This window comes from Bidens hawaiensis, unplaced genomic scaffold (genome assembly GCF_021521415.1).
Source record: "Bidens hawaiensis isolate Kalapana, Puna unplaced genomic scaffold, B.hawaiensis_p1.1 tig00020770_1, whole genome shotgun sequence".
In the NCBI taxonomy this organism is placed as follows: domain Eukaryota; kingdom Viridiplantae; phylum Streptophyta; class Magnoliopsida; order Asterales; family Asteraceae; genus Bidens; species Bidens hawaiensis.
In genome coordinates this window covers 157,942-185,798 of record NW_027493193.1, presented here as the reverse complement: position 1 = coordinate 185,798, position 27,857 = coordinate 157,942, and the positions used below count along the sequence as shown (strand labels likewise).

Genomic DNA, 27,857 nt, shown 5'->3' with positions numbered 1-27,857 from the left:
TCATAGTACGGAGGAGTGTACATCCTTGAAGGATATTGTCGAAACATTCGTCAAGGATGGAACACTTACACACCTCGTGGCATCAATCAAGAAGGGAGGAAGGAATGATAACCGGTACAGAGGCAACGGACGAAAGCCCGTTGACATCAGCATCAACATGGTTCATGGCAACATCAGAGGAAGAAAAAGGCGAGCGACAGAACCATGCGCGTGGAAGGAAGCTGAGGTGCGCTTCCCGCGAGTGCCAGGAGGACCCAGCAAAGAAGGCCCTATCGTCATCAAAAGCCAGCTGGGGCACTACATCACTTCTCGCACTCTTGCTGACAACGGCGCCTCGTCAACGGTGATGTATAGGCAGTTCTTCGACAAGCTAGATGACGAAGACAAGGAACGCCTGGAAACGGTCTACGCCTCGGTGGAAGGGTTCGACGGCAGCACAAACACCCCCCTGGGTATCCTATCTTTCCCCGTCACTCTTACGGACGGGAATCACTCACGCACAGAAGATGTGGATTTTGTCGTGATGAGGAAGCCAAACCACACATACGACATTCTCTTCGGAAGAGACGGGATGGTAAGATTCAACGCCGTGGTATCTTCAGTCCACGGCATGATGGGATGGCCAACAGCTGAGGGTGTAGCGATGATCACCGGCATTCCCCAGGTATGCATCGCATCTGTCTCATCTAAACCCAAGCTAAAGATGGCTAAACCAACCCTCACCGAACCAGAAAGATGGGCCTTAAATGGAAAATACCCAGACCAGGCCGTTACCATTGTCCCAACAGTTGTTGATCCCATACGCACCTTACTCAAACGCTTACTACAGAAAAACGCTGACATCTTCGCGTGGACACCAGCTGACATGACTGGTGTACCCCGAAGAAAGGCAGAGCATAAGCTCAAGTGCGATCCGGCTGTCACGCCAGTCGTACAAAAGCGCAGAGTAATGGGGCCAGAACAAACTAACGCGTGTAGAACCCAAGTCAAGGAACTCCTTGACGCAGGCATCGTACGCGTTAGCAGATATCAAACATGGGTTGCAAATCCCGTTATGGTACCGAAGAATAACAAACAATGGCGCATGTGCATAGATTTCAAGGACTTAAACAAAGCATGCCCCAAAGATTGTTATCCGTTACCCGAAATTGATCTTAAGGTGGATTCGTTAGCACCGTTTCGCCTTAAATGCTTCCTGGATGCGTATAAGGGGTACCATCAAATCCACATGGCCTTTGATGATCAGGACAAAACCGCTTTTCGGACGCCCGATGGCACATTTTGTTATCAAATGATGCCATTTGGACTTAAGAATGCCGGGTCCACATACCAACGCCTGATGAACAACCAGTTTCATGCCCAAATTGGGAGGAACTTGGAAGTCTACATGGATGACTTGGTCATCAAAAGCCCGGACGCAGAAGCGATGTTGAAAGACATCGAAGAAACTTTCAACACGCTCAGGAAGATAAACATGAAGCTCAACCCGAGCAAGTGTGCCTTTGGAATGGAAGAAGGGAAGTTCTTGGGGGTCATCGTCACTAAAGATGGCTTCAGAGCAAACCCTGAAAAGGTCGAAGCCATTATCAAAATGGAATCACCTACTACCATCAAACAGGCTCAGACACTGAATGGACGACTAGTCGCACTTAATCGCTTTTTGGCAAACCACGCGGATAAGTCGTTTCCTTTCGTGTCAACGCTGAGAAACTGTTTAAAGAAAACGCACTTCCGCTGGACACCAGAAGCGGAAGCAGCTTTTCAGGAGATTCGGTCACGCTTGATCGAACTCCCAACGCTCACAGCACCAAAAGTGGGGGAGGAGTTAATCCTATACCTTTCCGCAACAGATAGAGCAACCGGGGCGGTCCTGCTAGTTGAACAGAAAGGCATCCAGATGCCAATCTATTATGTCAGCCGTATCCTAACAGACGTAGAAACCCGGTACTCTACCCTCGAAAAATTAGTCTTAGCACTTATACACACTTCACGCAGGTTAAGACGATATTTCCAGGGTCACCCAATCACCATTCTCTCCAACTTCAAACTTACAAACGTTCTACGCAAACCCGAGTTATCGGGACGCCTAGCCAAATGGGCAATTGAGTTGGGGGAATACGCGATAAAGTATAAGCCAAGACCAGCCATAAAAGGCTAGGTTTTGGCCGACTTTATTGCGGAAGTGCCTGCATCACGGGAAAAAGAGTGCCAGGAAGAGGCTCAACCCTCTCCAGCACAGGACATCAATGATGTCTGGCGACTCTACACTGATGGAGCAGCCAGTAACGAGGGTTCAGGCGCAGGGCTGAAACTAACCAACCCAGCAGGCCAAGAATACACTTACGCTATTCGACTGGATTTTCCAAGTACGAATAACGAAGCCGAGTATGAAGCATTCTTGGCCGGGCTGAGAATTGCGCGTAAGATGGGAGTGAAACACTTGGAAGCCCACGTGGATTCCATGTTAGTAGCCAATCAAATCAACGGGATGTACACGGCTGTGAACGACACAATGGCCCTGTACCTCGCACAAGCAAAAACCCTTATGCGCGATTTTAACGATTGCAAAGTCATACACGTCAAGCGTAGTGAAAACAAATCTGCGGATGCGTTAAGCAAGCTTGCATCATTAGCCTTCACCCACTTGGGAAAGGACATCCGCATTGAACTCCTCGAGGCACCTTCAGTCCCGCACAAGGAAATTTGTGTCATCCAAACCGGCACAGAAACGTGGATGACACCAATAATAAATTACCTTGCGGCAGGTACACTACCAAAGTCAAAAACACAGGCAAGAAAACTACGCTGTAAAGCACTGAATTATCAACTCATCGATGACATCCTTTACAGACGTAACTTTCTTGGCCCACTCTTAAGATGTGTGGACAACCAAGATGCTGGCTACCTCCTAAGGGAAGTACACGAAGGCATCTGTGGAGTACACGCAGGTCCACGCGCTGTTGTAGCTAAGCTAAACAACGCGGGATACTTTTGGCCGGGGATGCATATGGATGCGTTGGCATACATCAGAAAGTGCAGGTCTTGTCAGCTCTACGCACCCAACACGCATCGCCCGAAGAATGAACTTGTTCCAGTCACCTCTTCATGGCCATTTCAGAAGTGGGCCATCGATGTGACAGACCCATTTCCTACAGCAGCAGGAAATGTTCAGTTCCTAGTGGTAGCCATCGACTACTTCACCAAGTGGATAGAAGCAAAACCCTTAGCCCAAACAACCGCGAAACATATCAAAAAATTTATTTGGGAGTTTATTATTTGTCGTTTTGGACTTCCACAGAATTTGGTGAGCGATAACGGCACCAACTTTGCTGACAAGAAGCTACAAAAGTGGCTGGAAGAACTTCAAATCACCCACACTTTTACCTCAGTGGCGCACCCGCAGGGTAATGGTGAGGTAGAAAGAGCAAATAAGAGCATCGTCGAAGGCATAAAGAAAAGACTTGGAACACAGATCCGGCTGGGTGGACGAGCTTCCGCACGTCCTTTGGGCAAACAGAACGCTGAAAAAGGCCAGTACGGGAGAAACCCCGTTCAGTCTCACTTATGGCACTGAAGCCATGGTCCCGGTCGAAATTGGTTTACCCTCACCAAGGGTCTTGATTCAGCCAGAAGACAATGATGCGGAAAGACGGTTAGACCTTATGCTAACCGAGGAACGCAGAGACTTAGCCGCAGAGCGTGAAGAGAACTACAAGCGACAAATGCAAAAGTACTACAACACGCGGGTAAAACTCTGCAACTTCAATGTAGGAGACTACATACTGCGTAACGAGGCTTCGAACCAACAACGCCCAGGAAAACTGGCCCCGGTCTGGGAAGGGCCATACATTATCAAAGAAGTTCTGGGAAAGGGCGCATACCGGCTCGAAAGGCTCGATGGCACTCCCATCCCAAGAACATGGAATGGAGCTCAATTACGCAAATGTTATATGTAGATCAATTCCAAACTTGTAAAGAAAAGGCCTAGAGCCACTTCTAATGGAAATGATTCTCCTTTCACAATGTGTTGATAGCCTTACCTTTATACTTATGAACTTCCCACGCTGATGTGCCGGTATTCAACGCATAAATATGGGAAGAAGTAAGTCGTTACGTGTGGAAGGCGGCAAAACCCGTATAAACACAAAACGGTAAAAATTTCAAAAAGGAAAACCTTCACGCAGGTCAGTCATAGGTAAACTTTGGTCATCCCACTAAATGAAAGTGCCGGTCCTAACCGCACAAATCATGATAGAGGAAACTGAACTAACCTATTGACAACCGCGCGTTGAACGGTTAACTTATTCAAAATGCTTAGAAAATTTCCAACAGAAGAATGAGGAAAACCTCCACGCAGGTCAGATGTAGGCAAAGTTTAGCCATCCTACTAAGTGCAAGTGACGGTCTTACCCGCACAATCACGAATGAGGAAGCAAAACTTCAACCTATTATCTACCACGTTCAAAGGTTAACTTATTCTAAACACTTAGAAAATTTCAAAGGAAAAGATGAGGAAAACTTCCACGCAGGTCAGATATAAGTAAAGTTAAGCCATCCTAAGTGTAAGTGACGGTCATACCCGCACAATCATGAAAGAGGAAGCATAAACTTATAATCTGCCACGTTAAAAAGTTAAATTATCTAAGTACTAAAGAAATTGCTAAGTTAAATCAAAACATGCGTAAAATAAACAAGGCAAGGAATTAGCACATAATCTTTATTCCATCAAAATTCAAATATTACAAAGATTGCTGGGCGCATACCCACATACAAAAGAAGCTATACAAAAATAAAAATCTACTCTAATGGTGGAAAGGGATCTTCAGGATCAAGCTTCAGGTCCACTTCCACTTGGACCCGCACCATCAGTAGAGCGCGGCGGTTCAAGGAAAGCTTTAAGGATAGCTAGCCCATCATCAGCAGCAGCAGCAACTTCGTTCACCTTCTCCACCACCGGATGCGGGAAGGCGGCATACTGGTTCACTGCTTGGTCATAAACAGCTTCAGTATCCACATCATACAAAGGGAAGTTGGAAGGCGGGATGCCTTTCTCAACGAACCCTAGACCAAGCAGGAAGCCGGCCTTTTCCCCATCCTCATGAGAAGCGTTGAGGGCTGCGCTCATGGCATCGTCGTATGATGTGTCCGAGAAGACTCGATGCACAACCTACAAGAAAAAATACAAGTGTCAAAACATTTTCTATGTGCAAAGAAAAGTGAAGATATGGAATTACGCATACCTGAGACAACGCTTCTCGAAGAAGCCATTCCTTGGTAACCAGAGCTTCCTGGAGGGCAGCTTGAGCTTGGTTACGGGCGTGTTCGGTTTCACTTTTGTTGAGGTTGGCAAGCAACACTTCTTTAGCCGCAGCCTCTTCAACGCCCTTTAGCTTCCGCTCAGTGTGGTCAAGCACCCCCCTCTGGTCCAAGATCTCTTGGAGCTTCTTGGCGTCTTCCATCGCCAAGGCATCATGAGCCTGTTGGAGCGCCTCTAGTTTGGCTTTAAGTTCCTCATTCTCGAGGCGTAGAGGCTCAGCAACAGCTTCAGCCTTGGTGGCCCTTTCAGTTGCGTTCCGAGCAGTTTCCTTAGCCAGCCGAAGCTGTTCGTTTACAGCTTGGGCAGCCTTGGAACGGGCCTCGAGACGGGCCTGAACTTCAACTTCAAGGGCCTTGAAGGCCTTCTCCTTCTCCGCAGCAACGGCGGAGAGCCTCCTATTCTCCTCCCGGACAGCCCGCGCCTGAGCTACTTCTTGGATACGAGCTGCTTTTAACTTGTCGTTTTCACGACAAAGCAGCTCGACGCGCGGCTGCATCCGGGCCAGGAGAACCCGAAGCTCATTGGTTAGCCTACCCTCCTGGTAGCTAGCCATGGCTTCCCCCAACGCACCACTGGGAGCTGCGTGACGAGCCCACTCCACGCACTCCACAGGCGTGCGAAGGGTTGTTCCTCGGCGGATGTTCCATCGTGGAACATACACTTCATTGGAATCCGACACTGCAAAAAACAAAAAGCAGTTAGGAAAAGATGATATATTAAAAAAAAAAAAAAAAAACAGGCCAAAAGAACCCTACGCACCTGTAGGGTCGACAACAGGCCGATAGCCGCCAAACCCATCACCTGAACCCAAGGGAAATCCATCCAAGAGGTCAGGCAGATGGGAAGGAGGCAGAGGTTGGCGAGAAGCCCCAAGCATACCTGAAGGATCGGCCGTAGCTGCCGACGTCGGAGGAGGCATGGAGGCCGCCGCGGTAGAAACCAACGGAGGTGAACTCACCGGAGGTGAACTCACAACCGTGGTCGCCGCTGCGGAAGTACCCGCAGGAATAGTCACCGCCGGCTTAGTAACAGATTCGGTAAATATGGCACTGACAGCCGGCGATGTCATCGCAGTTGGAACAGTTGGCTCAACTGGGTGAGCAACTGAACCAACTGAAGCAGGCGCAGACGCCTGGGTCATCGCCTCAGGAAGGTTGACCAAACCTACCGTCATGGGTCCGGAGGTGCTCCTCCCCGCTCCACCATGGAATGCGGTAGCATCCACGCCTGCACAAAGAAGATATAAGTATAATGGCGGAAAGATATGAAGTTAAAAAGTAAAGTTTGTACTTACGGGTTTTCTTGAGCCTAAAAGTGCGAACAGGCGGGGACGAACCCGATGGAGCCGGCCTCTTCACGCCGCTCACCGTCGTCCTGGGCTGCTCGGAGGCGACGGTCGTCTCAGCCTCCGGAGCAGTGGTCTTATCACCACCAGGGTTCCTCGCCACCTCCTCGCTCTCGGTCTCTGAATCAGACCGAGGCACCGGATCGGCAGTGGAGGCAACCTTCGCCTTCCCCTTCCCGCCGGCAGCCTTCTTCTTCCGCACCAACGGAGGACCATCTGCGGATTCCTCATCAGAACACAAGATTAGAGGAATTCCAGCAGAGGTTTCAGCATTGAGGGGTCGAGGGTTGAATAACTCCTTACCTGGCCGCCTGGCGCTCAGGATCTCGTGGCCTGGCGGGTAGACCTCCACGAACCGATCCGCCGTCTGTTCAAGGATGGGCAACTCGTTCTCATCTAGAGCATGAGTACCCATCCGAGCAGGACTATCAGCCTCCCGCGGATGCAGGAGCGACTGCAAGTCGTTCCCCTCTGAACAAAAGAAAAACAGTTAGAAGACAAACCTATATAAACAAAGAAGACAGAGCATACCGTAAGGGACAGAGTTCAAACCGTATTCGAGGACGATGGGAACCTGTGACGCCTCCTTCCACACCCGGCTCATCCCAAGCATCACCATCCCAGACTCCGCAAAGCGGTATACCGGAGTTTGGACCCGGGAGATCTTGGCGAACCACTCCGCCTCCTGGTAGTTGAGGGCGTGAAGGGCGGGGAGTGCTCTCCCATTCTTAAAGGTCATCGCAAGGGGGATGACGCGAGCGGAGATATAAAAAAACTCACGCTTCCACGACCGAAGACTGCGCTCGGTAGCGCAGATCTTCAACCCCTTGATCCGATTGACCAAGGTGTACCACCCCTGGATGCACCTCCAAGAATAGAAGGTCATCAACCGGTCAGCATGGGGCTCCACGCCCAGAATGAGGCACACCCACTCAAAGTGGCGGATCTTGGCGATCGCCATCGGGTGTACCTCCGTCAGATGCACGTCGTGCCTCTCCAAGACACGGTATACAAACTTCGTCAATGGGAACCTGAGATTCCCATAAACGAAGAATGCAGCGTACACCCCTATCTTGCCCTGGGGGGCATCGTACACCGTCTGGTGTGGCTCCGGAAACTCAGGCTCGAACGACTCGAGCATGAACTTCCGGACGACGTACCGATACAGGTCGGCCGGAAGAGCACACTGGCACTCGCCAGCTGTACTCTTATCGTCCTTATCAGAAGTGGACGAAGGATTCTCGACGAACACGTCAGACTCCTCGGCAAAAGAAGACATGTTTGGATGTACAGAAAAACGATTTCAGAAGAATGCTCGACGGAATAGCGAGTATTCGCCGGAAATCGTTTAGAAGATGAAGAGAAGTGAAAAGTGTGGATTGCAAATGACCCTCTCCCCCTTTATATACTCATCGCAATTAATGCGATGAATTTAATGCGGAAGAGAGAGAAATCGCAGGTCCAATGAAAATATGACACGTGGCAATGAGCAAGCTAGCAACAGCTGTTGAAAGGACGCGTGCCATTAATTTCGCGGCCACGCGCCCGAAAAATCGCGCCCACGCGCATGAAAAAGCGCCTGGAATGACCATATACTGTCACGTCGCCATAACTTCCTGCACGTCCTGACACTGTCAGAAGAAACCGTCGGACGACGTTTCAACAGTTTGGACTGTTCTTATCCTTTCACCAACTCTTCGAATTTCAAAATTTCAAAAAGATTCAAAAATAAGCGGGAAAATACCCCTTACCTTGGCAACCAAGTAACTATAAGACAGGTGCGAGTATAGTGTTAAGGCAAAACCCTTCACATACTTAGCACCCACAGGGAATTGACGCCAGGAATACCTTGGTAGTAAAGTAACCGTAAGACGAGTGCGGGTACAGTGTCAAGGCAAAACCCTTCACATACTTAGCGCTCCGCAGGGAATTCAAACCAAGAAGGATCTTCTGGGCCATGCTTGCGGAAACGGGAATAACATCCCCGCATAGCAGGAACGTCGAGAACTATATTGTTTAAAACTCCAAGATGGAATTGGTGGTTTTAACATAATTGATCACTATGTTCAAAACTAACAAAACCTCATGGAGAATCCACACAAGTGGGACTCAACGCTCCTGACTTGCGAGGAGGTTACAGACCTACCCGCTTCATACCCAAAGATCAAGCAGAAAAGTCGGGAATTTCTGCGTGACATTAGGAAAACCGCGGGAAGAATCCCCACGGAAAACCTTAAAACTAAAAACCCTTTTCAAAACCCCTTGCTAAAGTCCAAAAGTTCACCTCACTTATTAATAATTCATGAGAAGAACATTGGACTGGGGGGACTTGAAGAGGTAGGTCCCAGCAGAGCCCAGTTGGACCCGCAAGACTCACCTTGAAGAGGGACGTCTGCGCAAGGACCAACTGCTTCCGCAGGACCCACCATGCTCAGAGAAGACCTTACGCGCAGTACGCCAGCTGTTCCCGCAGGGAAAGCCTCCCAATGGTGAAGTACCCTGCTTGTTCCCGCAGCTGCGGATACAAGCCATCAGGGAAGGCTACCCGCACTGATAGCAAGGCTACACGCACAAGGCACTAACTCGATACTTCAGTGTCACCTGAAGGAATGAGCAAGGCGGGAATACTCCCGCCCAAATGAGCCAGTCCGTATGCTTCTGGAAGATCTTTTGTACTATACCTGCCAAGGTATGGGCAGAATAGACGATCTGACCAAAACAGCCCATGAACCAATCACAGGGTGACAGCTCACCTACAACAGTACGAGGAGGAGCACCCTCTAGTACTGTTTGTCACTATTAGCCGCTGCCTACTCACCAACCCTCACTGTGGGACGTGCGTAGCCTACAGTTGGTGGAACAATGCATAGCCGGCAGTAAAGGAACAGTATACAGCCGGCCTTGTCACTATCGGCCGCAGCCTATCCACCAACCAGCATGGCTTGTGCGTAGCCCACTGTTGGTAGAACAGGGATACTATTCAGCCGGCTGTACCTTCTTGGAAACCTACCTTCGGCTATAAATACTCCAACACCTTGGAATGGTAAGGACATCATCGGATATTTCATTATCTTATCTTCTCTAGCAATCTCTTAATATACACTTATATTCAGAGCAATCTAGTCTGATTCTCACGCCGGAGGGTGGTCACAAGGAGGAACCCCCCCTTCTCAGTGACGAGCTTACGGTGTCTGTTTTGCAGGTCACCTGAAGAACAACTTTCTTTGCTGGACCTCATCCTCGTGGGAAACATCTATTTAACCCCCAGATTGTCCGTAATCTGCCCGGGGTCGATTAGTGTTTCTTCATTAAATATTCGTTCGGTTTGCTATAAAAAGGATATGTGAATAACTATTTCCTATAAATATTCGTTCGGTTTGCTATAAAAAGAGAGAGGAAGTTCAAATTTCTCAATGTCAGTTCCTCCACTGACTTTGTTCAATGAATCTATATTATGAGGGAAAAAAAGAAAAAATACATATAATAATGGTGGCTATGACATTATTGTTTGCCCTTTATACCCCTCATAGATCATTCTTATGCAAGTGCTTCCTTTGACTGGCAATCCCTTTAAGTTTATAGTATGTTGACCTTTTCCAATCCATGTAAACCTTAAAAGTTGTACATTGACCCCTTAAAAATCATTTTAGTCTAAAACACCCCCTTTAAAAGAAATCTGTTAACCCAAAGATGAGTACATACAAAAACATCATGGTGAATGAAAATGATTTATATGGGAATATTAAATAACAAGTACAAATCATCGATGACTAAAGCAAGTAGCAACAAAACAAGTAGACCCATCAATATTTATTTCATATGATTTAAAATAATTTTCTTCAAACAACGTAGGTTAATTTTGAACCAATCAACTTCTTATCGGTTAAGTCATAGTACCTGTTTTTTAGTTTTGTTCAAACCAATACAAAATTGTTGGATTCTATGATAAAATAAATAAGTTAAACTTATTAAATTACACATATTATATGTGTTTAAATACAGTTTTAAGCCATGTATATATAAAAAAGCCCTTATCCATATATGATAAAAGTTGATTAGTTTAATCCAACACAACCTTTTTCTTTAACAATGAGTTGTAAAATTCTTATAAACATATGACTTAAATGAAAAATTAAATTCTAAGTTTTAGTCGATTCAGAAAGAACTTTAGAAGATAAACATGTGTGACAAAATATTAACATCTAGACATGTTAATACTTACAAAATTTGAAAACTATATAAGTACTTAAAGGGATTATATATATATATGTTTTTATAGTTTAAATGTAACATGTGCATGTTTATGATATGTGTATGATACCAATAAGCAAGTTACAATCAATCCAAATTTGGTTAGCATCGATCTCTGGATATTGCACCAATTCTAAACAACATTATAAACATACATCCTATTCACATGCATATAAACTACCTATAAAATTATTAAAATTTATATTATATTTATGATATTAATCCTTATAAAAATATAAAATCATAAACAATTATAGTATTTTCACTAATGAATACATTATAACTTACAATCAGCCTTTACAATAACATATAGAGTCTATAAGACCTTGTTCAACGTGCCATGTATAGTAAATATGAAAGAGAGAAGAAAATCGTCTAGAGATAGAAAGAGTTTTATATTAAGAAACGAAGGAATATGTCCATCTCCCGTTAAAAAAGCTACCCGTCAAATAGACCATGTTGACGTGTAGCCACCCGTCATAATAAGTTAATTAATTACGGAACAAGGAATTATTCAAAATTTAAGATTTGTGCAATAATAATATTATGGTTTTTGACTGTTGTGTTAAAAGGAGTAATAACAAATAGTGAAGGTAGTAATAAGTAAGATTATTATTATTATTATTATTGTAGATAGAGAAAGTCAAGTCAGCTGGACATAGATGAGTAGCAATTGCAAGCTGGTCGCCATCTCCACTTTGGTGGGATGGTAAAGGCTTAGGCCGGTCCAGGGTTTGATCCCTGGTAATGACGATTTATTGTAAATAGTAGGAGGCAAGCTTAAACATTCAAAAAAAAATTGCAAGCTGGTCAGCACCTCCACCTCCACCTCCAAGTCACCAACCACACCACCTCACTCCACTCCTTCTCGGCACCAACGCTACGCACGTTGGTTCCTATTTCTCTTTCTCTTCATGTATAATAATTTTTAAATACATACTGCTAGTGCTCATCCACTAATACTAATCATCATCTCCTGTATTCCTCCTTCAGGTAAGATCTATTTCAATTCCAACTTCGATCTCTTTTAGGGTAGGCTTTCCGATCTGATCTTTCTTTACATACCCTTTTAATTTTATGTTAACCCAATTGGTTATTAAAGTTTTGTATTTTATTTTAATCTTGGTTGCAGGATGAGAATAAGTTGATTGATTTTATGGGCAATACATGCCGTGCATCTTTTGGAATTAACCTTAAACAAGCCTCAAGACCCATCACTTTCCACTCAAAACCCTAACTCTCTAGACTACTCACCAACCACCCTCATCTCTCAGCAGCTCATAGCCCAAGAGTTTTCCAAAGATACCCACAACCCCAACCCCAAACCACCACCCGTTCCCAAGAAAGAAAACAACATGAGCAGCCGCGGCTCCTCCAACCAGTCTTACTATGTTCTCGGTCACAGGACCGACAACATTCGCGACATGTACACGTTGGGTCAAAAGCTGGGTCAGGGTCAGTTTGGGACTACTTATTTGTGTACCGAGATTGCGACCGGGATTGATTACGCGTGCAAGTCGATCTCCAAGCGGAAGCTGATCTCGAAGGAGGATTTGGAGGATGTTAGACGGGAGATTCAGATAATGCATCATTTGGCGGGGCATAAGAATATTGTGACGATTAAGGGTGCTTATGAAGATCCGTTGTATGTGCATATTGTGATGGAGCTTTGCAATGGTGGCGAGTTGTTTGATCGGATTATTCAGAGGGGGCATTACAGTGAACGGAAGGCGGCTGAATTGACCAAGATTATTGTTGGTGTTGTGGAGGCATGTCATTCGCTTGGGGTGATGCATAGAGACTTGAAGCCTGAGAATTTCTTGCTGGTTAATAGGGATGATGATTTTTCGCTCAAGGCGATTGATTTTGGACTCTCGGTTTTCTTCAAGCCTGGTAAGTTTATTAATTTATCATAGTTTTTATGATATTTTTTCAGTTAATGTGGTACTGATTACCGAATTGAATGTTGTTTCAGGTCAAACTTTTACGGATGTGGTGGGAAGCCCGTATTATGTTGCACCGGAGGTGCTTTTGAAGCATTATGGTCCAGAAGCAGATGTGTGGACCGCAGGGGTGATACTTTACATATTACTCAGTGGTGTGCCCCCTTTTTGGGCTGGTATGTGCTCAACTTATTCTTTATGTTATCGAGAATGCATGATTGTAATAAAGTTTGTTTTTTGTATTGTAGAAACACAGCAGGGGATATTTGATGCGGTTTTGAAGGGATACATTGACTTTGAGTCGGACCCGTGGCCTCTTATATCTGACAGTGCAAAGGATCTTATTACAAAGATGTTATGCTCTCGACCTTCAGACCGTCTCACTGCACATGAAGTTCTTTGTATGTTGTGAATCTGTTTTATATTATTAGAGTTGCAAACGTTAGCTTCATGGTTATTTAGTTGAAGGATTTATGGGTTATTTTGGTTGTACAGGTCATCCTTGGATTTGTGAAAATGGTGTCGCTCCTGATAGAGCACTGGATCCAGCTGTTCTTTCTCGTTTGAAGCAGTTCTCTGCAATGAATAAGTTGAAGAAAATGGCTTTGAGGGTATGATGTTCATATTCTTGTCAAAAAAGATTTGATTCTTACATAAGAAATGGGACAAAAAGTTTATTACATGGCTGAAAAGCACAAAACAGTTTATTCTTTTTGCAAAAAAAGATTTGATTTTTACTTAAGATATGGGACAAACAGTTAATTACACGACTGAAAAGTGAAAAGCACAAAACAGTTTATTCTTGTTGCAAAAAGATTTGGTTTTCACATAAGAAACAGGACAAACAGTTTATTACACGACTGATAAACACAAGATGAGTGTTATATTTGATTTATGCAAAAGTAAGCTTGAATCTTTTCTTGTTATTTGGGTTCAGGTTATAGCCGAAAGCCTGTCTGAAGAGGAGATTGCTGGTTTGAGAGAGATGTTTAAAGCAATGGATACTGATAACAGTGGTGCAATAACATTTGATGAGCTAAAAGCCGGTTTAAGAAAATTCGGTTCCACATTAAAAGATACAGAGATACGCGACCTTATGGATGCAGTAAGATTCGTTCTTAATCTAAGCGTTATGTTTGGATTTTAGACTTTAGTGGGTGCTGATGTGTCAATTGTCGTGGGTATTCAGGCTGATGTGGACAACAGCGGGACAATTGATTATGGAGAATTTGTAGCTGCTACAATTCATCTGAACAAACTGGAAAGAGAAGAACACCTTGTGGCTGCATTCCAGTATTTTGACAAGGATGGAAGTGGTTATATAACTGTTGATGAGCTCCAGCAAGCTTGTGCTGATCATAATATGACTGATTTTCTGGTCGAGGATATCATCAAAGAAGTTGACCAAGATAATGTAACACAATATATATTTTTATATATTTAGATTTTTATATCTAAATATTAATGGGTTTATGTTATGTTGTGATTAAGGACGGAAGAATTGATTATGGAGAATTTGTGGCCATGATGACTAAAGGGAATGCTGGTGTTGGAAGAAGAACAATGCGCAACAGTCTGAATATAAGCATGAGAGATGCACCAGGGGCACACTCGTAATTTCCTTTCCACATTCCGCCTACAGGTACATCCCACATGCTTTATAATAGTTCTATCTTGATTTTTGAAGCCAAATCGTACTTCAAGAGCACAACTTTTGACATTGTGAGTCGTCACGTACTGCAGATTGTACAGCAGGATGAGAATAGGAGGTGTGGCAATTAATTGGATGGGTCGTGGGTGTTTAACTTTTAAGAGTATGCTTAGTTTCTTGTTGTCATTGTTGTTTAAATTCTTGTAAGTTGTACCCTTGGGACAACTCTTCTTGTTTAATTTAAATAGCAGCTTGAATCAGTTAAACTTTATGTGTGCTAATTTTTATATCCAACAGTATCATTTTGTTTATTTTATATACTTACTCTGAGATAATTATACAAATTATCAAATTACAACTTTGTTTCAGTTCTTGTTTATATAATCAAACCTAACAACTTTGTTTGAAAACAACCAACACAGTTCTTGTCCTCAAGCTGTAGTTTCAGAAGAAGCTATGATCTCCTGCAAGAGAACCCCAAACAATCAAAAACCTATTATTATGACTTAAAGTTGAAATAATTGTTTCAAAAACACGCAGCCAGGCACTGATTTGCGGCGAGTTACTTACTTTTAACTCTGCGTTGATTGAAAATACACACTTTGACGTGATTGCGCGCCCAGGTTCTAAAAGCCATCCAACTTCACAAGTAGTTTCTTCTCCATCTATCTGTACTGTTGAACTCCACAAGTTCTTTGGCAGCAATACCAAACTCTCTGCATCTCTTGCAGACTTCTCTATACTATCAATTGCCACAAGTTCTTGAAGAATCTGTCATGATTATGAAAACCAAGTTCATGATATCATTAAAGATACAATTTTTTGTATAAATATCATCAAAGATGTGATTCTGTTGTATAAATATCATTAAAGATGTGATTTTGTTGCACCTAATCATTAAAGATGTGAGTTTGTATAAATATCACTAAACATGAAATATCATTAAAGATGCAATTTTGTTGTACAAATATCTTTTAAGTATAAATATCATTAAAGTTGTGTTTTGTTGTATAAAATATCATTAAAGATGTGATTTTGTTGCGCGAAACTTACATTAGGAGAATCTTGAAATCTGGCTATGGAACTTGACCGTTGCCACACACCTGAAACATCTGATCTGTTAAGAACTTGCGTTGTAGCAAACGCAGAGTCACGAATTGCACATCCGCCTAGCTGGTCCCCGTTTCTAAACGGGCCATACCATTGCTCAACAAACACTTTAATGCTCTTTAACACTAACTTCTGGTTTCCTTCAACACCCACAATTTGGATAATCCTTACGCGTGATTCTTTATCGCGAGGATCAATCAAACAATGCTCCAATTCCAATACTTTGGAGGATGCTGACTTCTGTGTTGACCAAACCGCAGTGTAGCTTCCAGTAGATTGATACGCAAATGAGGAAACCATGTTATCGTGACCTCCGATTATCCTCTCATCAACACTATGCCGTGTGGCTGCATCAGCTTCACAACCAACAGTAGGGAGCAATTTAATCAGTTTGTACATGGCGGAATTGGTGTCAGGTTGAGCTAGAGTCGGGCACTGAGTCTGCCAATCGAACACTTGAACCTCCCAATCTCGGTATGCATCAGGTACAACGTTTTCGGGAAGCTCGATCGGTTTTCCATCAATGGTGAAATCAACTCCAAAACCATCCCATTCGCCAGAAACTTTACCAGTAAATTCTGACCAGCACCCTGTTCATAAACAAGAAACTGTCCCATTAGGGTCATGCTATTGGTACACCACCTTAAAAAATGTCCATCATACGGGTTGTATGATATTATATAGACTGTATGATGCCAAATCAGCACTGTTGTGCAAAGCCAATCATATCATTCGGGTCGTATGATGAGACAGAATTTGTCATTCTGGCATATGACTTTGTGGGTGGTCATATTAATCAGTCAAAAACGGCCATTTTATTTCCCGTCATACGGCCCGTATAGCATGTTAGTAGTAGTCTAGCGTCTAGATAGTATGTCTGTGGTGTTTATTTAGGGTGTGCGCTTAGTTAACATCAATTTAGGGTGTGCGCCAGTGAACACTAATTTCAACCCCAAAACATGTAAACAATCATTCAATTGTCAAGAGAACTAATAAGCATGCTAATATTTATACTAAATGCTGCTAACGCAATTACTATTATTATTGGAAAGACGATTTTCTTGTTTGTTAGGCCACCATACTATCCAATTTAGAGAGCCCCGATAACCACTCTGGCCAGGCCAGACTACGTTGTCTGAACTGGGTCCGTGCTAGCTTCATAGCCATACTGCAGTCTACCACTTCGCCACAAGAGCAGAACTCTATGGCGTAACATACGGTTGGACTAAAACACGGGTGGGCTCAGAGAATTCGAACTGACAACCTCCTAGCTCAAATCCTCATCGCCCACTGAGACCACAACACTGCTAACGCAATTAACATGAACGATTAGAATTTATTAACAATAATAATAATAATAAAAGTGAGTTACCGGTGGGGGTGGTGGGTTGAAGGGTAAGGTTGTTGAGAGCGGTGGTGGGAGTGGTGGCTGATGCAGACATGGTGGAGGTACGGCGTGAATGTATGGCGGGAAGCTTAATGTTGTTGGAATATTGGGATTGGGGTGTGTGGATTAGACGATGGTTGTGGTTGATGATTGCAGCGAGTCTGCCGCCAATAACGCCCGCCATGACCGGTATTTACTTTAGGTGCTGATTGAATTGAATTTGTCTAAATAATAATACTCCAATGTGCGGTTGGAAAGAAAGTATGAAGATGAGGCTTGCTTTCCGATGTGGATCTCTTCTTTGTTAGTTATTAGTTAGTTTAAAGTACATCTCAATTTATGTCTTTCTTTCATGTGTTAAAAATGTATATGATGTTTTAATTTGGAAAATATTTTAAAAGGTAACTAAACGAAAGATGTTTTGTGGTTTAGAATCATAAATTATTAAATCAGATGATTGATAACGGATATTCGGACATGATAAAAAAAAATAAAAAAATACCCCACATGAAAACTAGAATACAAAATCATGAAACTAGATGTTAGCTACAAAGTTGTAAGACTTTTCCATTCGAAAACTAACAAAACAATATTGGTTGGTTAAGTGAATACAAATTAAATATTCTATCAGTTCAATTATAAAATGTCGAAGCATGAAATGAATCTGACCTGATCCATGACGATGTTTCCACGGATTTCGAGATGAACGAATCACGACTTGATCTTCTTCTTCGATTGCTTGAGACCTGCAATGGCTTTTCGGGGGTGTGGAGGTGACTGCTAAGAAATCCTGAGGATCTCTTGTTTACAGACACAAAAATAGGGTGGTGGCTCTTATTGAGCATGACGCTTTAACAAGGAGGTGGAGACCTCATTATATAGAGAGCCTCATGGCCACCATCATGGTACCCTAATGGGCCTAGCCCAGTTAGGGTTACCTCCACAAAACCCCCTCAGCCCAATAACATTGTATTAGTCCATATAATAAAATAAGCCAAACATAATAAATTTAGGGTCGTAAAACCGGGTTTAGTACCATACCCCTACAAGCCCCCCAAGTCCAGTGTTGCTCCTAGGCGTGCAAGCGCTTAGGTGGAGCGCTGGACTTTATAAGGTGTGTTAGGACATGAGGCGGTTTTTTTTTCCCTTTTCTTCGGCCTTGTCTTTATTGTCTTTGAGTTTTGGGAGGTTTTCTCCATGATGGTGACATGTTGTGATCTTTATGATAATGATGGTGCACTGGCATGAATAAGATATAGCACGCATCATATAATAGTGGCGCGAGGCCTGATAAAAGATAGAGCGCGCATCTCGATAATGATGCTTAATAGTTTGCGCGCGAGGTAGCTTACGAGCTATAAGAATAATGAAGCTTGCGCGCGAGGCGACTTACGAGCTATAAAATAATGAAGCTTGCGCGCGAGGCGACTTACGAGCTATAAAATAATGAAGCTTGCGCGCAATGTCGACTTACGATAGTGGCGCGAGGCCTGATAAAAGATAGAGCGCGCATCTCGATAATGATGCTTAATAGTTTGCGCGCGAGGTAGCTTACGAGCTATAAGAATAATGAAGCTTGCGCGCGAGGCGACTTACAAGCTATAAAAATAATGAAGCTTGCGCGCGAGGCGACTTACGAGCTATAAAATAATGAAGCTTGCGCGCAATGTCGACTTACGATAGTGGCGCGAGGCCTGATAAAAGATAGAGCGCGCATCTCGATAATGACTGGCCCACAAGGGCCTCTTCTACGCAGGATGACTATCCCAGCTTGTTTTCAAAATAATAATGGAGGCGCAATCGGCCAGATAATAATAATGTCATGTGCTTGTACGACTCGTAGCCGAACCTGCAAAAACATATCAAATTAGCGCGTGGCCGTTTGGGATATTGTTAGGCTCCCGCCCTAAGATTCGGATGTCTTCCATCGCGATAATGTAGTGGTGGTATACCACGATAGTCCCCTAGTTCATTGCTGCTAAATAAAGTTGTCCTTATCCTGATTTGGGATTAGACTATTCTCATTTGTTGTGTCGCTTACGCGTAGGTTTTGGCTTTGTGTCATGCGCAGATGCACTTGCGCATAGGCTTTGACTTTGTGTCATGCGCCACGCGCAGATGTTGCATGCGCGTGCACGTAGACTGTGTCATGCGCCACGCGCAGATGTTGCATGCGCGTGCGCGTAGACTTTGTGTCATGCGCAGATGTTTCATGCGCTTGCGCATAGGCTTTGGCTTTGTGTCACGCGCCACGCGCAGATGTTGCATGCGCGTGCACGTAGACTGTGTCATGCGCCACGCGCAGATGTTGCATGCGCGTGCGCGTAGACTTTGTGTCATGCGCAATGCGCAGATGTTGCGTGCGCTGATGTGATATGCGTGAGCATGTGATGCGTAAGCATATGTAATATGCGTGAGCATATTTGATGCGTGAGCATAAGTGGTGCATGAGCATGTGATATGCGACTGCGCTCAAGCATCATGGCGGTGCGCATGTAGAATGGCGGAATGGTTGACCCGCGGTGGCGCGCATGTGACGTGGCTTGTGTTAATTGGTTTAATTATGACGGCGTGTTGAGCGGAGCGGAGCCGCGTTCGGTCTTGTATTCGGCGCGAAGCCGTATGGGTTTATGAGGATTCCCAACCTTTAAGTTTGGCGCATGGCCTTATGGGTTTGAGGATTCCCAACCTTTAAGTTTGGCACGTGGCCTTATGGGTTTATGAGGATTCTCAACCTTTAAGTTTGGCGCGTGGCCTTATGGGTTCATGAGGATTCCCAACCTTTAAGTTTGGCGCTTGGCCTTATGGGTTTATGAGGATTCCCAACCTTTAAGTTTGGCGCTTGGCCTTATGGGTTTATGAGGATTCCCAACCTTTAAGTTTGGCGCTTGGCCTTATGGGTTTATGAGGATTCCCAACCTTTAAGTTTGGCGCGTGGCCTTATGGGTTTATGAGGATTCCCAACCTTTAAGTTTGGCGCGTGGCCTTATGGGTTTATGAGGATTCCCAACCTTTAAGTTTGGCGTGTGGCCTTATGGGTTTATGAGGATTCCCAACCTTTAAGTTTGGCGCTTGGCCTTATGTGCGCATGCACGGCGACGGAGTGGTGACTCGCGGGCGCGCGTGCATGGCGGAGAGTTGCGCTCACGCATGTCGGCGGAATGGTGACCCGCCAGCGAGCATGCGTGGTGGCAGTCTTCTGCGCAAAACCCACATGGTGGAGGTCTTTTGCACGAAACCCACATGGTGGTTCCCGCGGTGGCACATGCATGGCTGCGGAGTGAGAATCCGCGAGCGCGCGTGCATGGCGGCGGAAGTCTGGTAATTTTTGGATCTACAATTTGAGAGATCTGTAATTTTTAACCTAAAATCCAGGTCTGTAATCTAGATCTAGATCTGTAAATCAGATCTAGATAGATCTGAAGCTCGTAGCGGAGAGAATTTAAAACCATCACAGATCCGGAGGCTTGATCATCCGAATCAGGTAGTTTCTTTTTTGCACAGATCTGGAAGCCTCTTTTAGATCTATGGATCTTTTTGAGCTTTAGTAGAACAAGCCTTGAAGCCTTCTTCTGTAAACTTCCAGATCTGGGTTTTTCCTGGGAGAGATCTGACAGCCGAGACGAAAATCGAAGGGTAGTTCGTTGCCGTCCCACGGATGGCGCCAATGTCGAAGCATGAAATGAATCTGACCTGATCCATAACGATGTTTCCACGGATTTCGAGATGAACGAACCACGACTTGATCTTCTTCTTCGATTGCTTGAGACCTGCAATGGCTTTTCGGGGGTGTGGAGGTGACTGCTAAGAAATCCTGAGGATCTCTTGTTTACAGACACAAAAATAGGGTGGTGGCTCTTATTGAGCATGACGCTTTAACAAGGAGGTGGAGACCTCCTTATATAGAGAGCCTCATGGCCACCATCATGGTACCCTAATGGGCCTAGCCCAGTTAGGGTTACCTCCACAAAACCCCCTCAGCCCAATAACATTGTATTAGTCCATATAATAAAATAAGCCAAACATAATAAATTTAGGGTCGTAAAACCGGGTTTAGTACCATACCCCTACATAAAACAAGTTGAAAACCACAACTAACCTCTCGTTTTACTCTTCTAAATCTAACAAACAAACAAGATTTGTTTGTGTTTGTCAGCTAAGTTTTTCTTAGACAAACGGACGGTTCATGAACACTTTATCAAACAAAAATCTGGTCCTTTTTTATTCATTAAGGAATTGAGCTTGTTAACATGTTCATAACCTGTTTAGATTTTTAAGAAATCTTATCCGACTGACCAAAACTTCCTCTAATGGAAGTAGTCTCAAGTCATACTTATATGCATACGACGTTTCACTCCTGTCTATCAGAACCCAATATTATATTTTTAACGATATTATGATTTGCTTCCATTTTTTTTAGTTTCAAGTATGTTATGGATTTGTGTTTTTGTGTTTTTCAAACATGTTATGGATTATGTATTAATAAAGACTTTTATGCTCATCTTGAAACTTTTTGTTTCATTACACCTGTTTATTTTTAAACAGGTCTCTGAACAAATCTTGATATGTTAATCAGTTATTAAACAAGTTCGTGTTCATATTTGAAAATAATGTTTCGTGTTCGTGTTTAGTACCACAGGTTATCATGTCGTGTTTGACATAATTTGACAATCCTAAGACTATCTCCAATGGGCCCTTAGAAGATAAATCCTCAGAGACCCTTAGCATTGGAGGGTATTGCCCTTAAGAGAAATGTTGTTACACTTACACAAGGGCATGTGCCCTTATAAAAAGGTGGGCCTAAAGTAAAAAAATATACATAAATATTGTGTGTAATAGCTAGGTGTTTAGATGAAAATTAAAGAGGGTAAGGTTGTGTTTGTTTTTGCTTATAAGGTCTGTAAGGAGCCTATGTCTGCGGGCGCGCAGACATAAGCTCTTGAAGACTGTTTTTTAAAAGAAAAAAGATCTGAAAACTGCTTTTATGATCTTAAAAAAGAAGTTTTTTTCACCATCTTCATACTTTTTAACATCATACCAAGTACCAACACCCAATGTCCAACACCACCAGTCACCACCACCCACCGTCCGCCACCACCACCATCCACCGTCCACCGCCACCACCACCTTCCGCCGCCACCACCACCCACCACCACCGTCCACCACCACCATCGTCTGCCGCCACCACCACCCACCACTCACCACCACCACCGTCAACCATCCACCACCACCACCACCACCCCCGTCGGCCACAACCACCGTCCACTACCACCACCACTCACCGTCCGTTGCCACCACCACCCACCACCACCATCCACCGTCCGCCGCCACCACTACCACCATCACCTTTCGCCGCCACCACCAGCCACCACCACCACCACCACCGTTTGCCGCCACCACCACCTACCGTTCGCCACCACCACCGTCAACCACTCACCACCACCACCGTTAACTGTCCACCACCACCACCACCCCCGTCGGCCACAACCACCGTCCACTACCACCACCACCTACCGTACGTTGCCACCACCACCATCCACCGCCACCACCACCACCGTTCATCACCACCACCACCCATTGTCGGCCACCATCACCTTCCACCACCCACCACCATAACCATCCAATACCACCACCCACCGTTCACCGCCTACCACAATCGTCTACCACCACCCACTTCCATAGTTCGTACACAACTACCAATTATTTTAGCAGTCTACAAACGTTTAATGACTTTTATCTACCGTAATATATGTTAGGTAACTAATTTTCAGCTTATGCAGATGATTTCCAGTTTATAAAACAAACAGTATTATATTTTCAGATTGCAGACCTTCAGACCACATCTTCAGTTGCAGACATTAAATAAGATGAAATAAAATTGCAGACAATTTTTGTCTTCAAAAACAAACACAACCTAAATATATTTGTAGAGTTGAAGATGAAATTGAGGTTTTTAATGATTTGTAAGACTCTCTCCAATGCATGAAATAAACAATGCCCTTGGTAGCCCTTAACAATTGGAGAACCTTGCCGATGGAAATTAAAAAGGGTAGCGTTGAGATGAAATGAGGGTTTTAAGAATTTGTAGGGATATTATGTGACAAATGACGTGACAGTTATTGGCGCACTGCACGTAACATTAGAGATAGTCTAAGGATATTAGGTGACAAATGACGTGACAGTTATTGGTGCACTGCACGTAACATTAGAGATAGTCTAAGGATATTAGGCTATTCTCATTCACAACCAAACACATTTTTTATTATAAAACTAATTTCTCTCTTCCACATATCCAACCCAATCAAACTAAACTTTTCACATTCATTATCAAATCCAAAATTCAATATTTTTTATTAAATACATATAGTTTATAATTGTTGTTGTTTTAATTAAAAGTGACTAGAATTAAAAAAAAATCTTTTTCTAAAAATAAAATAAAAATTATATATTTAGTTTAAAAAGTTATATTCATCGTACATACTTAAATGATTACTATTAATTTTATATCAAAAAATTAAATTTTTTAAGTTACCTCATTATTAATAGAAATTATACCGGTATGTTAATAAAACAGTGTGTTTTTAGATTTTTATAAAAATTAGTTATTAAAAGTTATTAGAGAAAATCAAAATTAGAACTAAAACTAATTATTGTGAAAGAATAAAAAATTAAAATTAAAATTAAAATTTATAAGTATGCCCACTCATGTTATGGCATGTGGTGTTGGTTTGTAAACTAGTTTGCTCTACCAAACTGTTTGTCATAATTTCAAGCTTTTTTGTTTTTGTTTTAAGTAGTGGGACAAATCACCATTGGTTAAGCAATGAGAGTAGTCTTATGTGACAAATAACGTGATAGTTAAAAACGCATTTAACATTAAAGATAGTCTAATTAAAGTTAGGTCCAAGTTTAAATTTTGAGTTAAAAAGAATGGTTTAATTTTTCTTTTTTAGCTTCCTCTTTTGTTTCTCTGTGCCGTTTTGCTCCTGGCTTGTTCGGCCTGTTTTTAGTTACCGTTCAAATATTACTTTTATTTTATTTTAAAACAATCAAGGTTTTATATTTCGAACAAATAATTAGGAAGTGGCTAATGGGCTCCAATCCCTTTCTTTTAAGGGATAAATTAAACGGGCTTATTTATTCTCCTTTAATCGCCACTATCCTACACCAAACTAGAATCATGTTAGTTTTTAATTAATCAAAAACGAGAGCTAGTTTTTCTTTAAAAATGTTAATTTAAATTAAAATTAGTATCAACGTTATTGGTCTCTGTTTAGTTTATACCAATTTGGTCTAGTCCTTACCCATGACCATAGGATTAGTAGTAGCAAACTAAACCGAGACGGCGAGACCAACAACACCCTCTCCACAAGCCGGAGAGGGAACCGAAACACCACCATTTACATCAACTTTAACTTACATCATTTTGACCAAACAATCATCTTATATATGGATGTACTTAATCGTAAAATTCCTAGAGACCTTATGTTGTCAATAATATATTCGAACTTAAAACTTTGTTTTCAAACAATATCTCATTATGAGCCTTCCAAAATCCTCAACGTGAAATAATTACTATATTTGATCTTAAAACCTGAAGTATGATGTAACTCCTAAAGATCTCTAAACGAGAATACATAAATAGGAGGCACCTTGCACCACGACCTCACGATACCCCACACCACCGAAGAGACCCCACATCCCGAAAAAACATGCTCGACCTCCCCGATAACGGAATCACAGAGACCACGTAGCCACAACTAACCTCTGGTTTCACTCTTTCTAAATATAAGAAACCACAATATTAAGGGGTGTAAATGAACCGAATCAAATCAGCTAAGTTTTTGTCAGACAAACGAACGGTTTATGAACACTCTTTCGAACGAAAATTCGTGTTCATTTTTGTTCATTAACGAATTGAGCTTGTTAACATGTTCGTAACCTGTTTAGATATTTAAGGAATCTTAACCGACTGAACAAAACTTCCTCATGGGAGTAGTCTAAAGTCATAGTTACATACATACTGAACCAAACTTCCTCTGATGGAAGCAGTCTAAATTAAAATTAGTGTTAACATTGTCGGTCTCTATTTAGTTTATACCGATCCAGTCCAGTCCAGTCCTCGGCCCATTACCATAGGATCAGTAGTAGCAACCTAAAACAAGACCAACAGCACACTCTCCACGAGCTGGAGAGGGAACCAAAACACCAACAAATACATTAACCTGAACTTACACTAATTTAACCAAACAATCGACTTATATTTGGGCGTTTTGTTGAACCATAAAAAATCTACGGGCCTTATCTCGTCAATAATATCTTTGATCTTAAAAACTTTGTTTTCAAACAATCTCTCATTCCTAGCCTTCCAAAATCTCTAACATGAAATAATCACTATACTTTGGTACCTTTATCTCCCAACCCCGAAGTATGATCCAGCTCCAACAAATCTCTAAACAAGAAGACGTAAATAGGAGACACCTTGCACCACAAACTCATGAAACCCCACACCACCAAAGAGACCACACATCCCCCAAAAATATGCTCGACCGTCCCGATAATGGAATCACAAAGACCACGTAGCCGAAACAGGAAATGAATGTTTCACTCACTAATATATGATATATTTCACTTCTTTCATTTATCATTTTTTAATTTAAGGCCTCGAATATGGCCGAAGCGATGTGCCTGCTTGAGCCGCACGACACTTTGGTTCTCGCGCGACCCTGTCACAGGGAACTTTGGATGGTTTAATGCCTCTTATACTTAACTTTTTCCTTAGATGATATTTTTATACACAGAAATTATTCGTTTCATGCTTCATCAATTTCATTTTATTAGATCGGAATTTCATGCCAATAATATTTAAGGAGACCGTCAATTTAATACGTTTTATTTTCTGAAAATAGAATTTGTATTCTATGTTTTAAAATCGCAAATATTGTTTTATATTTTGAGTCAATGAGCTTTAGCTTAATTGACATTTGTGAAGAAATAAAGATTTGGGGTGGATCCTACTAGTCTATAAGGCTATGTGTAGTGGAGGGGCTACAAATGGGTGCGAATTGTGACACGTGGCGCCCAGTTAGCAAATGGGGCGAATTTGTTTTTGGGGTGTAATGGTGTAGGGACTACAAATTGGACCCACAGTATCTTTTTTTATTATTTTCTTTTTATAATTAAACTAACCAAATAAAAACAAATTTCTTCAAATAATTATATAAAAATGCATTAATATTAAAAAGAAACACAAAAAAATACATAACTAAAAATATAAAAAAAACATATAGCTCGGTTGGCGTACATATTTAGGTTCGGGTCGGGAAATTGAAACGGATAGCTCGGTTGGTTTAGGTTCATCGGGTTCCATTGTAGGTTCATGTTCGGTTGGTTTTGCGAACCATGGTGTTGACCGAAAGGAGAATGGGTGGTTCGGTTGGTTCGGGTTGTTTCTAGGATTCATTTTGCATATACACATATACACACACACAACATATATACATATACATATATATATATATGTGTATATATATATATATCACACACAACATATATACATATACCTTTACATATATACACATACACAACATATATACATATACATATACATATATATACATACACAACATATATACATATACAAATAGTAATATAATAATATATATATACATATATATATCTTACACACATATATATATATATATATATATAATAATATAAACCAACCAAAACAACAGACATGCTGGGCTAGAAAAAGACCCCGCCCTCGCCCCTTATCGCTTGGGGGGCGGTTTCTAGCCCCATTTCGCCCAAAAATCGCCTGAGCCCACGCCCACTACATATAGCCTAAGGTCTCAAGTTCGAACCCGATAGCCGAGTTTTATCGAAGTGGGTCTTCAGGCGACGAGCTTTTTTTCTTAACAGGAGAGGTGGGTTTAGGCTACCCAATGCTATTTAGGTTCACAAATATATGAGTCAGCGCCTTTTGTTGTTGGGTTATCACGGGTAGCCGAGCTTTTCGTTTAGTTGGTTAAAGGAAGAGAGAAATTTTTTTTTTTGTTTTTGACAGAGATGGGAGTAGCCAGCATCGGCAACTGTACTGTCGGTGACACCTCATACCCAATCATGGAAATACACATGACCAACTTGGTTATTGTACCTTTTTGTTTCTTCCACTTGTTTATTAATCAATAAGTTTTAATGCATACCTCTTCCTTCCTTTTACTAGATTATACAACAGATGCCAGATGTTTAAGAAAATAAACCATACGTCTTATTTATGTTTATTACATTTTAAGACAAAACCAAGATTTTAATATAAGCAAATGATTATTTTGTTTAAACGTAGGTAACTAGGGGATGGTTCGGGGATGGATTACTTTTTATTATTAAGATTAAGAATAACATTTAACGTCGTTTTTCTTTCTTAGTTAGACCTTTTAAACCATCGACTACGGAACACATGAAACAAAATTTAGACAAAATATTTAAAAAGTTCAACAAGCCATTTTCAAATGTATCTTTTTACTCAAACTCAATCCTACAAAGACAACCACCATAAAACATAGTTCACAAGTATCGTTTTTGACACATATAGTTTAGCGAACTTGTAACACATTGAATTATAGTTTATTTAGACAATGTGTTAAGTTGTAGTTAAAATAGCCTATAGTTATCTCAAATAAAACCCGGACGATATTCTTTGTAAGAACCTACTATGATTAATAATGCTTGGTAGTCTCGCCACATAGGGGTTTTCTAAGTGACCAACCTCAAACATGACATTAAGATTCACTTCTTTGGTAATAAAATGATTTGGAAGAAATCAAGACAAATATGACAGTACATTGTCA

The 27,857-nt window shown here is 42.3% G+C and overlaps 1 protein-coding gene and 1 pseudogene across 2 annotated transcripts; one reads left to right on the top strand and one right to left on the bottom strand.

Moving 5' to 3' along the window:
- Positions 1-12,069: 12,069 nt before the first annotated feature.
- LOC143561675 (calcium-dependent protein kinase 26-like) lies at positions 12,070-14,671 on the top strand (annotated as a pseudogene). Its single transcript, XR_013140355.1, has 8 exons — positions 12,070-12,806; positions 12,889-13,032; positions 13,105-13,257; positions 13,352-13,467; positions 13,794-13,961; positions 14,046-14,270; positions 14,348-14,498; positions 14,600-14,671. The product of XR_013140355.1 is annotated as a calcium-dependent protein kinase 26-like (transcript).
- Positions 14,672-14,766: 95 nt separating this feature from the next.
- Positions 14,767-16,235, bottom strand: LOC143561674 (uncharacterized). Its single transcript, XM_077049684.1, has 3 exons — positions 15,561-16,235; positions 15,078-15,278; positions 14,767-14,971 (listed from the first exon to the last, which is right to left on the bottom strand). The coding sequence occupies exons 1-3, from the start codon at positions 16,014-16,016 to the stop codon at positions 14,939-14,941; spliced, it is 690 nt and encodes a 229-aa protein (XP_076905799.1). The 5' UTR covers positions 16,017-16,235; the 3' UTR covers positions 14,767-14,938.
- Between the last annotated feature and the right edge of the window lie 11,622 nt (positions 16,236-27,857).

What these genes read in the sequence shown, in the direction of transcription:
- LOC143561674 (XM_077049684.1), bottom strand. Translation starts at nt 16,016, where the DNA reads ATGTACAAACTGATTAAATTGCTCCCTACTGTTGGTTGTGAAGCTGAT. An exon ending in GATTTCAAGATTCTCCTAAT is followed by an intron (nt 15,279 to 15,560) that starts GTAAGTTTCGCG and finishes TAATCATGACAG; the next exon opens with ATTCTTCAAGAACTTGTGGC. An exon ending in CAATCAACGCAGAGTTAAAA is followed by an intron (nt 14,972 to 15,077) that starts GTAAGTAACTCG and finishes GTTCTCTTGCAG; the next exon opens with GAGATCATAGCTTCTTCTGA.